The 15,454-nt window shown below is 43.8% G+C and overlaps 1 protein-coding gene across 2 annotated transcripts in view; it reads right to left on the minus strand.

The window, feature by feature from the left end:
* LOC125328024 (deubiquitinase DESI2-like) overlaps positions 1-15,454 on the minus strand; it is a 90,598-nt gene that overhangs the window by 51,172 nt on the left and 23,972 nt on the right. The window contains exon 1 of one of the 2 annotated variants that reach the window (XM_048308199.1): positions 1,113-2,686. The exons of the other annotated variant lie outside the window; for it this stretch is intronic. Within the exon in view, the coding sequence (XP_048164156.1) occupies positions 1,113-1,151 (39 nt within the window). The 5' untranslated portion in view covers positions 1,152-2,686. Of the gene's footprint in view, positions 1-1,112; positions 2,687-15,454 lie in introns of those variants that run through there. 2 annotated transcript variants of the gene reach the window in all.

Below are 15,454 nucleotides of genomic sequence, written 5' to 3' on the forward strand. Positions count from 1 at the left end.
GCAACCCACTCCTAATCTCTTCACTGTCTATTCTCTGGATTTCCCCAACAGGGAAACCCACACTATTCTGTGGGCTTCCTGGTAAAAGTTGTCACTGCCTGATGATAAAAAGCAAACGTATGCTGTAATCTTAAATGTCTGGAGCTGGATACTTAGAGTTCAGTCAGCACCTGGGCCTTACAAAGTTGTATTTTCCCCAGAAAGTAATTTGTGGAAGATCTCAAGACTACTTTTTAAAAATCATTAGTTGGTAATCAAAAAGCAAAGGTGAAATACATAATCATCAAAACAATCCTCATCTGAACATGCCTCTCCTAAGCTTCTGTCAGACCAGCAAGCAAATAGGTTGTTCCAAGCCTTCTTCTCTTTGGGAGTTTGTGCTAAGACTTGGACCTTCTGATCTGCTAGCACAGAAAACACCCACTCACATTCCCCCTTGCAAGAGGAGGTCAAGGAAAACTACTTGCTACCCTGTAAACTTTCAGGAAATATTGCTGAGCAGCATGTGCCCATGCACCTTTCTGTGCTGAAACTTCACCAGACGATTTCTTATTCTTGTTGTTGCAATTAACCTTCAGAGAAAATTATTAACTACAATCTTACGCATACAAGGAATTGATCCAGATTATTAGCCTAGAAACTATGCCCTTACTGCAACTCTACAGCTATTTCTTCTCAAATGAAATCCTGACCCCCACCCCACAGCCTGGTAATGCTTGCTCACTCAAATTTAAAGGAGAATTATCTCTTACAAAGGCAGAGGTGATCACATTTTCTTCCTTAACTGGGGCACTGGAAATTAAAAAGTCCTCTCCTCACCCAGTGCTGCTCCTGAAAGATTCTGCAGAAAATCTGGGGCAATACCTGTAATCTGGCCCAATATGCTAAACATTAAAAAAAAAACAACAAAAAAAGAGCAGGGTCAGCATCATCTTTGACATGATAGGATGACAGGCTTAGATGAGGAGTTTGGAACAGGGAAGACAGGGAGGGGGAGGGCATCAGCCCCTCTGAGGATCTGTGCTTGGCTCCTCTTTGTACAGTGCCTGCCCTCCAAGCATGAACTCCCACCCAGCCCCACTCCCCCTCAGCCAGTAGTGCTTCCTACTCACCATGTCATAAACATTCAGAATCACTGGTTCATTTGCCATTGTTGATTGCAGTAGAGGCTGGATTAAAACCTTTCAGTCCCTGCCAGATGTGTGTTGATGCCCCCAGGGTATGATTTTACCCTGAGCCAGATAGAAGAAAATGCCTCATCCTACAGTCGCTGAAGGAAGGAGCATCGAGGGAGGAGGGAAGGAGGGAATTCTCACGGTTGGGTCTGTGTGTGTTTAAAGTTCGTTGCAGGGAGGCAGGAAGGCCTAGGTTGGGTTTGCTGGTTGGATAGGGTTTATTTTAGCCCTCCACGCCGTGACAGATCCAAGGTTTCTTTCTAACTCTGTAGTGCACCTTTGAGTCTGTAGACTCATACACCACCGTAACCAGGCACCGTCCAAGCTCTAAAATCCCGATCCACAGAAGACAGACTCTGAGCCCCAAATACAAGCTCTCTTCTGGCACCGTGAGCAAGGTGGGTGACAGTAAGTGCGGGGGGATTTCTCGGCAGCACGGAGTGCCGCTACCGCAGCGGGCTGCCAGCAGTACGCAGGAACCCGGGTCACCAAGGCACGGAGCGGGGCTGGAGCGGGCGCCGAGCTCACTCCCTCCCGCCGGCGGAGCCCGGAGGCACCCCGGGATCTGTCCGTGGTGCTGAGGCCGGTCCGCCCGGAGCCGGGATCTGGGCGCGGAGCTGGGGTTGTTCCTCCCGGAGCCGAGATCTGTCCGCGGTGCTGGGGTCGGTCGGCGGTCGGCTCGGAGCCGAGATCTGTCCGTGGTGCTGGGGCCGGTCCCGCTTAGGCACTCGGTTGAGGGTTCTCCGCCCCTGGCAGGACATGGTGAAGAGGCTGTGCCAAAGGGATTCCAGCGCGGGGCTCGGCGGTGGGAGGAAGAGGAGGAGGGGGCTGGCTGCCCCCGGGGCAGAGAGGGGATTCCGCAATCCCCATCCTGCCCACGACGTGCAGGCAGACCTGGCGTCAGCGCCGAAGTTAGAAGGCAGTTCCTCGCGGGAGATGATGCGGGATTACCTGGACTGGGGCTGGAGGGAGGAAGATGCCAAACAGGCGATGCTTCCAGCCAGGGTACGGGGCTGGACACCCCAGCTTTCTGTGCTCTGCTCTCCGCAGGGCCAGTCCTTATTTCGCGATCAGCTCGTCCCGAGCCGGGCAGCTCCTACTGACTGACAGCCATGGGGACCTACCCCGTCCTCTGCTGGCTGGATGCATCGCTGCACGGCACACGGTGGGAGGGCGGGGAAGCGACCAAGAGACTGGGCAGGGCGAGTAGTTTCACTTCTGGCAGCAGCAGGGTCTGGAGTTTCTTCCGTCCTAGAGCTATTTAACACTCGTATTAGGAGCGTGCACCTCTGCAATGTCTTGCCAGCAAACACTCCCTTCTGACCTGGATGCAAGAATCAATTATAAAATGCACTGCGGTAAATTCATCTTCCTTTTGCTCCTCCTCTCTCTTTAAAGGGAGAGCAGAGTCTGTGATGATGCTGGGAAAGAGTGCAGCTGAGAGGGGGAAAAGGGGGCTCCTGCTCCCGAAGATGTGCAGTGGTGGGGAAATTAGCACTCTGGCCTTAAACGTTCCTACACAACCGACTTCCAAAGCAGAAAAAAAAAAAAAAAAAAAAGCAGGGATGACCTCATCTGAGTTGGAGGCGTATCTGAGGCTGAGGCTCTCTGCCAGCTCACAGCCAACCAGATCTGAATGAAAATTGCAGCGAGGCCGTTACATCAGCAAAGCCCAGCATGCCTCAGCCCTGACTTCAGCCACATGCGAACCGTCCCGTCCGGAGAAGAGCTCACCTCCCTTTGTCAGGAGCGGAAGGACAAGACCACAGAGCTGCAGCCTTGTAAAAGACTTGTTAAACAGTGTGCAGGAGAATTTCTACTGAAGGCAGGCAGTAGGAAAAGGAAGTGAGTCCATGTCCTGCATAGCTAAGTGCCGGCCCAACAGTCAGACAGAATTTTCCTCCAGACAGTGCCAGAGGAGATGCAGAATTGCTTTGCCCTAATAGGCATTTTGAAAGTGCAAAGCCACAGCTCAGTCTTGGGCACAATGACATGCAATGTGGCAGGGACTCCAGCACTGTAATTTCATCTGGATTTTGGACATGGAATTTCATTCCATGGGTGGGCTGGATAATTCCACACACATGGTACAGGGACTTGACCAGCATCCTGACTTTCCCCCCTCCCTTGCTCTCCAGTCCACCAACTCAAACTGTGCCATGAACCATCTGTCTCAGCAGCCTGGGTCTGAAGGAGCAGTTTGTGCAGGTGGGTAAAGGTGCTTCCTCCTCCTTACCACCTCAGAGTCCAGATAGTCTTCAGAGGATAGACTGAGCCCCCACCGTCATTTTAAAGGCTCTGGAGCAATGGAAAGCTTCCTCTGCAAGAAGCTAAGCAGCATCATTCATGCCCTAACTTGTGAGACAAACCGCCTACTGAAACCCAGAGGCTCCTGTTAAACTCTCACATATGCCCTGAGACTGTCACTTTTGGATGTGTCTTGCTCTAGAGATGGTGATGTTTTAAGGAGACTTGAAAGGAGAGGGAATAGCTGATATTAGACCAACTGATGTAACTGGAAAAGAAAAGCAGCATTACAAGGTGTTCCCACACTTGCCCACATGCTTATTTGCTAAATTAACTCCAATGACTGCTGTGCTCAGAGTTCACTAAATTAAAGATTTAAATCAGATACACATTTCAGAGACAGAATCTATAAATACTTAAGATTTGGGAAAAGTTACAGGCAGCCACAAACTTTGATGTTTTGTCCTGTAAACATTTCAAAATTAATCACCTAGGGGAAAAAAAAAAATAACATGACCAGAATTCCACTTCTAAACTTAAGATATAGAAGAGGGGGGAAGATTAAAACCGAAACATGTCTTTAAACTAATCATATTGCTTCAAGAGATCAAAGCCAGTCTAAATGTGCATTTGTTATTTAAAGGACTTTTGCTGTAGGAGAGACAGTAAATGTCACTTGCACATTAAGACGTGGATTCCCTCCCTCTAACGTGAAACAACTGTGAGAGCTACATTACAAATGTCATTGCTTCAGGCTCCCTTTTCTGCCCCTTCACAGAAAGAAGTTGTTCCACGTGGTGAATTAGTCTCATCAGTATTTCAGTGATCCTTCGAAAATTCCTTTTTTTACCCCATTCTATTCTAGACAACTTATTCTAGCTCTGGATAGAAGGGATCAGTCTGAATTCAAAGGGCTCATTAATATGAGTTGTTTTACAGTCACACAAACTCTTCACAAGCCTTAGTTTGCTTTGGGCTGTATTGAAGTGTTTCATCAACAGCTCGGGCTGATACAAGTTGAGAAAGTGAACTGCTCTGTTTCAGGAGCACGAGTACAATCCCACAGATAGCCTCGCTGCCTACAGGCACCAGAGCCTGTATCTTGCATTGTAAAAACATTACAACTTAAATTATTTGTAAATACAGAGGAAAGGGAGATTCTTCTTACTACTCGTTAGAGCAGCTGGAACTAGAGCTTTGGGTTGTATTTTGAATTCTTTTTTTAACCACTTATGCTGGTTTTAGGACAAAGCAGACACATTTTTCCACACATACACCTAAAGCTAGACAGCACCTTTATTCACATTTAAGCAGCCTGTTGCAAGCCCGAACTTTCTCAGATTCTCCAACTTCCTAGCACTCCCTTTAAAGGGTATTTATCTGTGGTCATCCCCACTTACTATTATGGTATAAGTATGTGTGCATGTTCAAGGATGGGTGTCTAGAGGAGACAATGTGGTCTTACACATGTTCTTTGATTAAGGAAGAGGTGAAAAGGGTTAAAAGGAAAATAGTGCTGCTATCCAACGTGGACTAAAAAAACAAGAATCAGGTACAACCTTAAGGAATTACCTGGTACATTAACCAAGGCAGTGAGCAGCTGAGAACTTCAGCCACCTCCTCCAGGTCCGAGTCACAAAAGTGGCATTGCTGGGCACTGTAAACAGAGCTGCGACATTCAACTGGGGCAAGAACAAAAGAACAGCCGTGCAACAGAGAAATAATGGCTGCATTAGAAGTGATGGTCTATCTGAGAGCTTGTCTACTTGTGTTGCTAGTCAGGAATTCTAGTTTAAATTAACACCTTTCCTTAATCTACTCTCATGTGCTTTCAAAGGCTCAGAAGCAACCCAGCAGACAATGGGGCTTTCAAGCATGTTTCACAGCAGGGCTGCCCAGTTTAAACTTCAAGACACTTAATGGTCTTCTCTCCACATCAGGTACACTACCCCTGGTTGTCCATTATATTTTCTGACAACTTGTCATTTTGAATTGTATAAAATGCTTCTATGCATGTCAAGTTGTCATTATTATCCCATTCTGAGTACATTAGTCAAGAGTATCCTTTATAAAGAAAGTATAAAATGGCTTTTGAAACACTATTAGAGACAATATTTTTTCAGATCTTTGAGAATGGTGGAAGGTGTTCAAGAATGAAAAGGGAGTTGCAATACCTGTCCTCCATCTACAGCAATAAATCATCATCTGGACAGGTGCTGAAGCTTTGTGACCTTATTTTGGGAGTGTGAGAGGAGGTATTTTGATTAAGGAGTTTGAAGGAGTTTAATCTCACTTCTAACCAAGGCACTTGCACATACCAAGGATCCGACTGATTCTGGTCAGACTTGAGTATGGGCTTATGGGAAAAAATGGGGAGGGAAAATCAACACAGAATGCCAGCAATGTGCTTTTGCGCTGTGTAAGGCAGCATGTGAAATATTTAACTTCTTACTGCACCACAAAGGGAAAGAACAACACTCAAATTTGATTACTTCAATCATTTAAAATATTTCATCCAAGACTGTGGGGATTTGTAGTTCAAAGCTAGATGTGCATTAGTAGAAGGGGGAAACAAAGTTAATATTTGCATTGAATTCCTCATTGAGTCAATCCTGATTTTGCATTTCATCTCCCTTCTCATTGCAGCTACACTTCCCAACGTTTTAATACAAAGCTCTTTGTCAGGAAGCAATGAAGGCTGACAGCTCCTAACATGGCTGACAGGGCAAGGTCTCTGCCCTACCCAGGTCTCTGTCCTACAGGCCATGAGCAAGGTGTGCAGGGCAGGCCTGCAGATGGCCACCACATTCAGCCACAAGTCCAGAGCATCAGGGAAGTTCATAAGAATAAGGCAGGCCTAAGGTCAAGCCAGGACATCAGCCCACATATTGGGCCCAGCAGAGCAGAGCTGGAGACCAGTATCCCGTCTATGTCACAGGGGCAGAGACTTATGGCCCCAGGCTGGGCTGAAATGGTGCTCCTGGGCCATGGAGAGGCCCCAGGGGAGCACAGGACTATCTCCTCTGTTTACATAAAGCACCACTGTCAACTGAGAGCCAAGCAATGTACACAGAGACTTTCAACCTGAAAACCGGGATGAAAATGCCAAACATTCCTGTTTGTTCTTATGCTAAGGATTAGGAAAGTAGTTGTTGTTATTATTGCTATTAAAAATTCACAGCATAAACTATCATGAGTCAAAAGCAGCCAATGGATGCAGTTAAAAGTACACGGTAATTTGTTTTGTATTTCTGGGAAGCAAAGCAGGCTTAGTTTCAGAGGGTTTTTCCACAGCAACATCTTCATACTATTTATTTGCATTATGCTGTAATAATGCTTAGAAGCTGTGGCGGGGGGCAGGGACCCATGCACTGGACACTATATGAACACAGAGGAGAAGAGTGCACCTACTCAATGAAAAGTGGTAATTAAAGAGATGTGACAGGTGAATGGCAAGAGAAAAGATACATCATTAACCCCATGTCACAGAGGTATGGGGAAGCAAAGTGACCAGACTTCAGCCAAACAGCATAATCTGCTGCATAGTCAGGACCAAAGAGAACTAAGCGAGGTGCAATGCCGCACTTGTAAAGAAGACAGGAATTGATATCATAAGCTGTGATCCAGAAACTCAGAGCCTGCTTAACCCTGACTGTGTCTAAGCTGCCTCCCTCTTGGACCAGGACAATATTTGTTCTTCTGCTGAGTGTGTCCGAAGCTACCCCAGCCAAGGCACTGTTGTCCTTCACTCCTGCTGCAGTCTGACAGACACTCAGGAAACAGCATGGTGGCATGTAATACCCCCAGATCACTTAATCTGCCTGATGTGCTCTGATGCATCCTACTGTGTTGAACACAGAATCTTGAAAAAAAGGCCAAGCTCCTTCAAAAACACCCTGTTGGGGTCATTGAATGCCTTTTGTATAATCACCTGTTAGTTAGATTAGAGGGAACTGGAAACCTAGTCTTATGTTCTCACAACACCTTACATCCTTCTTGCCCACCGTACAACAAAGGATTCAAGAGGCCTGGGCTCCATTCCCAAAGCAATTTACGCATTTAACACTGGGTGAGGACAACCCACAGAAAAGGAAACAGAAGCTCCAGCACTTGTTCCTAGGCATATTCCCCAGCTACTAAGCTACACTGTTCCAGCACTCTCAAGCTGTCTATTGATTAGTGCCCAAGGTCTCTTTCTCAGTCAAGCTATCATATTCTGCAGAAAAATTATTAAAGCTAGTGGTACAGGATGTTAATTAAAGAGATGCATATACGCATCGCAGCTTATTCACAGAATTTAGGTATTCCTTATTCTGTATCTAAACCTCCCTTTTCAGTCCTTTCATAGAACCTGAACCTTTATAAAGGAAATAAAGAAACCACAAAAAGTATTGAAAAGTGTTTCAAAATTGGTCCTAATATTTAACTTTTCCATTGCTTTTCTAAATGCTATGTTCAAAGAAGGGTAAAATGCAGCTTGCAACAGCTAGTCTTTACAGCTTGTTAATAGTGGTTAGTAATTACAGGTGCTCCACTGTTCTCTGATTGTATGAATTCCCTTACAAATCACTGTGGTTGGTTGTTGGGGTTTTTTTCAGAATACTAGAATGTAATTCCCTTTCCTTATTTTACTTGCCACTCATGTTGGATGATTAGCCAGCAGATATAATAGAATGCTGCAGTTCTCTGGGGCTATTATAGCATCCCAACAATACAAGGAACCTTCTAGCTTCCAGAATAACACAAACACCCCACCCAACAGCAGGTGCATCCACAAATGCCTTTTGATCATTTCAGTACTACTATGACCACAATACTACTATGACCAGCTTTAGCCAGTTGATTTTTTTTTACTAGTTTTAACTCCTCACTTAGAAACCCCTGCTATTTTTAAAGAGTGAGCTATCAATCTATGCCTAAGCAAAGATGGTAGCTCTCTAACTCAGCAGGAGTTCCTCATCTCTTGTTTGGTGAGATACAGAGACTGGGCAGCTCATTCCCTCAGAAAAGCAAGAAGGTATGGCTTTAGTGTTAGACTTTTAAGCTGATTCACTGGATCTCTGAATCTGGATAGCTTTTTACAGCTTTACAACACTTACTGATGGGTTTTGTTTAACCCAATAAATTCTGTACGACATGCTCTAACAGCCCCCTTTATGAAATCTGTATGAGCAAACAGGCTGTGTCTAACCATTAGACATATGCGCACTTCTCAAATGACTCTTCCAGTCAAGCCAAAACCTACTGCAGTGCATTCTCAAACAAAAGTCATATATAAATGCATTGTTAAACAGTGCAGGAAAGTCTGCTGATAAGAAAGTCTAGTAGGATTTGGAGATGAAACTCAGTAGTTTTTTCTTCTCATTACTCCCACCCTCAAATTATCATATAAGCCTTCTGTGGTACCCATTCTAGCTACCAATGTTTTTGAGCACTGTAATAATGTAAGCTGAAATCCATACCAAAGAAAAGCAGGAATGGCATCCCATCCCATCCCACCTACACTCGTTCAGCTTAGTCTCTGGTCTTACTTGGCAATGGCAAATGAGCCTGCTGCACAAAGGCAGCCTGTGGCAGTGCACATTTTCCATTTTCTGCCTATTCTTGTTGGCATCATGATAGTGGCCCCATGTTTAGTCACCATTTGCAGATTTTCACAAAGGACCTATCTGCTAATTTCTTACTAGTCTAAATGAAGGGAGATTCTGTTTAACTGCGCCAAAGCAAAAAGCTGTGTTTGTTTCTACAGAGCTACTGCAACACAAAGCTTCAGATTAAATACATTTGTTATTTAAGAAGACAGAAGCTAACACAGATGTCTTGGGAATGTATTGGTCAGAAATTAATTATTTTAATAGATTTTCCCCATCGTACATTTATCAGCAATTCTGTAACACAAGAGTCAGATCATCATTGGAACAGCAAAAAAATGTGAACCCAGCCACCCAAAAGGTGAGGAGAAAGAATTCTGTCTTGAAACAGTGATGAAGATGGTTCAACTGACAGGTAGGGCAGAGAGACCAGGAGAAGCACAAAGGCCTCTTTCAAAGTTGGTGGAGTTCATGGATGTAAGGACATGTTTCTCACCCTTCACTAACCTACTTCATCCTGCCAGATTTTGGGATGCTGTTCCCACCCTGTACCCTTGCTAATGTCTCTGTCTCTTCCTGCAGTTTCAGGACCATGGCTTTCCATGAAACACAGCCAAATGGCTATTCCGCAGTAACCACTCTCCTAACCCAAGCACACCAATTTCCTTTCAGGAAAAAAGGAGGAATCAGAAAGAAGCAGTCCTGGCTCCCAAAGGCATACATGGACAGGGTAGGCATCAGTCTAGGTTCCCCTTTCCCAGAGCCATTTCTCTCCCCAACAATCTGCCCTGTGACCCACCCAAGGACAGAAGGCAATTCTACATGACTTCTTCAGGTGGCAGCGATGCTACTATCAGCATTCCAGCAGAACTACACTTGCTGCCTTCATTACTCTGCATATTCTTAAGACACGAATGCTATGAAATGCCACAAAGCACTAGTGGTATGTCACTCACCACTCCAACTTCACCACAGAGATGGCAACTCCTGACAGGACTACTATCAATAGTCTCTGAATCATTTTGAGATGAATCACACTGTTAAGAAATTTAATAGTCATGCACCAGCTTTCTGCTTCCTTACCAAGCTCAAACCTTACAAATTATGAGTAATACTTGCATTGAACAAGGAACTAACATTTTGAAGACAAATAATCTCTAATTCTCCCTGTCTTTTCTGTCACTGGCTAATATCAGGGCAACAATTTTCGAACTGTTGATTAAAATCTTCTGATGAGATGGACTTAAATGAGATGTATCTTTAAATGAAGGGGGGAAAAGATTGTTACAGGTATGTTTTCCAAGTAGTTTTTATCTTTCTAAATATTCGTGCCATACTCCCTGCTCCCCAAAGAATGAAGAGGCTAGGTGGCACTGCAGACTAATGGACTAGCTTATTATTATAGGAATTAATTAAGTGAATTTGGTGATCTTCTCAACAAGCTCCATAGCTAACACAGATTTCTTCAACCCTCAGTCACTGAAGAAATCTAAGGCAATGGGCCTAAGCACATGATTTTGTAAGGTCAGTGCTGAAACGAATAGCCAATGGGAGAAAACCCACTGCTCATCCTCATAACTTCACTTGACATCATGGAGTAAGTACATAAAAATACTGCTTCAGTCAATATCACTTCAGACATACATCAGAGTTTGCTTGTTCTGCCAGTTCCTCACATAAGTATCATGAACACTAAAGAACACACATTCTCGACTACAGCCATAACCTAACTGAGCAGAGACAGTGACATTTGCTTCTTTCTGGTTAAAAAATACATTAATAAAAATTAAATAAAGTTAAAAATAAAATAAAATAATAGAGCATTTTTCTTCCTATATTGCCTACCTTGCCTAAGCAGTATGCCAGTATCAGAGGACTATCTATATTCCTATTAAGAAAAAATTATTTTATCAGTGAAGGTGTTACGCACGTATGGTCCTGCTGGCTCACAAAAATATACACAATGTTCTATTTCCACCAACAAAGCAAAAATCCCATAGCAGGCTTGATCCTCCCCTGTGATTTGCTCTGTCAGCATCACTTCCAACACCTTCTCTCTCAGTCTTGCATGCTCCATGCACACACACATCTGCATCTTCAGTTCTCTGCATTTTCAGACTTCCCCAGACCACATACCTCAGCCTTGTTCAAACCCCATCCTAGAATCTACTGCCTGTTGATCCCACCCCCTGACTCTGGTTACTTTATTCCACAAAGATATTTCATTTGCCTTTCTGCATCTTGAAAAAACACACAGTGTGTGCCTTGCCCTTACTGGCATCTTTGCACAGCAGTAATCACATTCCCCTTCTATAACAACAATAATTCTCATGTATAAAATAACAGCAAGGAAGAATCTCCACCTCTGATTTAGGGTGAAGATCTTAGTTTAAAGGACAGGCGTTTCCAGAATAAAAGCTCCTACAAGATTATTACTTAGAAAATGACTCCTTATGAAAAAGCAAAAAACAGTCTTAGTGGTATTCTAACAGAGGTAAGTACAAGACATAGCACTTCAGGACAATAATAGCTTGAGATAGAAAAAATCTTTCAGCTTCTCAGATTTGACACACCTACTTCTATAGTGTAATTTTTCTTCCCTGCTTTATGACTAGCATTTTGATTGTCAGGTGTTAAATCTAACATTATGACATGCCATACAATGACATGAGGATTGTACCTTTCAGTCTTCAGTAGACCTTGTCTAAAGAACCTGGGAATTTAAATTATGCCATCTGCTCTTTCATCTGCTCCAACAGGATAATGCTGTGGTCCTTAAAGCACATCACACCTGCTACCTTGAGTTCATATGCACTTTTGTTGCAGTGACACTGGAATATTTAGTAAAAACTTAGCATCATCACACTCAAAGAAATAAGCTAAAGCTCCAAAGATACCAGTTATTCCCAGACTGCACTCGTGCCCTTTATATGTCTAACTGGAGCAGAAAGGTGCTAACCTCCTCTTCAGCCCTCTCCCTTTTACCTACCAGAGGGCTGTGAATTCCCAGACCAGCATCTCTTCCTTTCTAACTCCTCATGTCACCCACCAGATGTGGGGAATGGCAGAAAAATGTGACAGTGCTGTGGCATGTAAAAGGCAATGAGCAAACCCCTCTTCTTGCACAGAATTTGCTGAGTAGGAGACAGGCTGACATAGTTTCCCCAGGGTCTGTAACAGAGCCCTGGGGTAAGAAGTGTGCAAGAAGAAATAGTCTCTGCATTTCACCCCTGTGCCATAATCAGCACCATTGTCCTTTCTCACCAAGAAGATGAGAAAATATCTTGTTTTCTAGTCTTATCCATTTTCCTCCCAGGTTCCTCTTGCCATAGAAGATATCTTTGAGTCCAAGAAGAAATACTGGCCAGAGAGCTCATGCTGACACGATGATTACATCATCTCTTCTGCAAGGCCAGAGGGCAGCCTTCTGCTTCTGTAACCCTGGAACAGCCAGAAGAGGGAGATGATGTACAGAGAAGCTGATGGGAAAAGGGGAAGGAGAGGGGGAAAAAGGCAGAGGCAGCAGCTGAAAACTGACCCCTTTTGCACCCATCTTCTCAGAGTCTTGGCACATCTATGTCTCAGATTTTCAGAGGCAAGGACACACCAGACTCAGCTTCTTATCTGTTCCCAATCTCTGTTTTGATTTGCACTACAAACTCTGCTTAGTCCTTACTATCTATTATTTGATGAAGGGTAGGGAACTAACTGGGCTTCTGGCAGAATTTCTTTTTATTTTTAGAAGTGATTAAAAAAAGGGAGGAAAATAAATCAACTGGGTTGCAAATCAATGGAGTTGAATGGGCAGTCCTCGTTGATCTAGAAACCAAATATGTCAAAGTAGCCATGGAAATACCAACTGCTTCTGGTACTCTTCAACAGCTATCAAACTCAGTTATAGCACTACAGCAACACCACCTGTATTCTTTGTGAAACAGACCCAAATGGTGTGTCCTATACATTTTCTGCTCACCATTAAATAAGAAAGATGAAAATACCTGGCAGGAAGCAGCAGCCCAGCACAAACCCTTTTTTGGCTTAGATGTACCAAAGCAGCAGATGAGAACTACACCACCTTAGCACTACCATCAGAGCACCATGGCTGGCAGACCCATCAGCCTGCTAGTGTCTGGGACACAACTCTAAGTGGGAACCAACAGAGACTGCAATTAATCTGTTTATACCAATGGGAAATTTTACTATCTGAGTGAAAAAGAAGAGCGAGTTCTCCCAGTGCCAAAGCAGCAGAACTAAGCTATGCAAGGCTCTGCTGTAACACAAGGGCATGCTTCTGACACTGAAAGAATGACATGCTTCTGACATTGAAAGAGTGACTAAGCCAAGGGTATGGCTTCAGCAGAAGGAAAACAAAGGAAAATGAAAACAATTTTAAAAGATACAATGTGAAGATATGCTGAAATGGGTGGGTAGAGGGTAATGAAGGAGAAACGTGTGATTAAGATTCATCAGGCCTCCCCTATCCTGTCCTGAAATTACCATCTGTATTGCTCTGGAAGCTCTTCTGGGATGGCAAAGACTGTATCAATTTCAGTACACAAGGATTCAGAGATTATAGGCCCAACACATCATCAGAGAATGAGGGAGAAGGCAATCAGACAATGAATGGGTTTAATACAACATAGAGACTGAAACTAATCAAACTGTAAAGTTACAGGTACAGATTTTGATCATCCCCAAACGAACCTGGATTATTGGAACAGAAAAGGAAAGTCTAATGAAACTGACAATATTGGCAAGGACATTTTTCCACAAAAGTGCTCAGGGTTTCATGAAATATATATGCAAATAGGTGTATATCCATATGTACATATAGAATCACATACACATAACAAACTTTTGACTAGAGTTCAGTGCACTGTTATTCTCACTTTGCAAGAATCCCTTTGCTCACTGCCCCGAGTCTCTCCCTGGAAAATGGAGAAGGGAATCTGCTTCTTTTGGTAAATCCCACCGAGACTGCATGGGGAAACAATGTTTCCTGGAAAAGGAAAACAAACAAGCAAGCCAAAGATCCCAAACAATGAGCCTTCTGGATGAAAAAGACAGCTTTTACTAAAAACACATAGCAGTAGAACAACTCTTGTCAATATAAAGAAAGGAGCTCCTTGCAAAATGGCATTCCAGCAGGAGATCAACCTTTCTCCTTCCCCAGCTTAAAAGCACCCCAGCCTCATCAAGCATTAAGGCCTCAATGAATTAATCCTTAGAAATTCAAGAGTGGAACTCCCCCTTTTAGCTACCAAGTCACACACATCCACATCCAACTCCAAGAGACATCATGCTAATAATGCAGGGGTGTTGGCTGTGTTTTTTATTCTGGGCATACTCCAGAGGGGCTCTTGAAATCTCACTGTGCTGATGGAATTCAGCTTGGCCTCATTTGCAACTGTTACCAAGATCCCAAATGGATCAGATACAGGTCAGTGTTTTCCATTATACCGAAGTGCATTGCTTTTGAAATCTCTATGCTAATCATATCCCTTGTACCTGGTATGAAAAGAGAAATTCAGATGCTAGATTCTAAAAACTGTTGGTTTTAATGAAATTTCTTAAAACCTGCTTAGTGGCATCTCCTGTCCCTCCCACTCAACTAAACTTATCCAACCCAGAAATGTATCCTGACCCCAGCAGCTAAGGGACAATCGACAATATCCTTTGCACCAGTTCAGCTGTGTTTCCACCAAGATACAGCTGTATCAAGTCAGAACACCTGAACTGTCCATCTATGAAACCCACTGCTAGCAGAAAGGAAACTCTCACATGAGGTCTTTTAGACATCCATAGGGTGTGTAACAGCAGAGAAATAATCCTACTTTCAATTCCAGCAGCATTTTCATCAGGGCTACATCCCCATCTCCCTTATACTTACTCCACCACCCATCACTGGTGAAAGATGAGCCTACCTCCCTGGGACTACAGTGCAAGAGGGAATCAATTTCTGTAGGAACTAAAGAATCACAACAGAATGTAATCTGAAGAGCTCCCTGTAAACTGCCTTGTGTTGTCTCATCCCAGCTCTAGAATCTGTGAAGGATGCAGCATCCAGAAGAAAGCAAGTAGGAAATAGTAGGAAACAGAAAGTAGAAATAGTTCAAAACCACCATCCAGCAGAGTGCCCAAGTTTACAGAAGTTGGCTCAGGACCACAACAGCAGAGAAGTGGCTGTCAGTGGCTGTAAGTAGAACAGGTAGGCAAAAGATGAGGATTTAGGAGAAAGAGACAGAATATAGAGCTACAGGAATCGAGATGCAGCTATCAGAGGCTTCTCTCACATGTGCACAATGGCATCTTCAACCACTCGGGACTGTTAGGAACAATCTTTGTACAAGTGCTTGCCACACCTTGAAGCTCTACTTTTCCTTGATGTATGTTCTACTGGAACAGTTACAGAGTCAAAATTCTTTGGTAATCTCATCTTTA

The sequence above is a fragment of the Corvus hawaiiensis genome, chromosome 6, assembly GCF_020740725.1.
Source record: "Corvus hawaiiensis isolate bCorHaw1 chromosome 6, bCorHaw1.pri.cur, whole genome shotgun sequence".
NCBI classification, from domain to species: domain Eukaryota; kingdom Metazoa; phylum Chordata; class Aves; order Passeriformes; family Corvidae; genus Corvus; species Corvus hawaiiensis.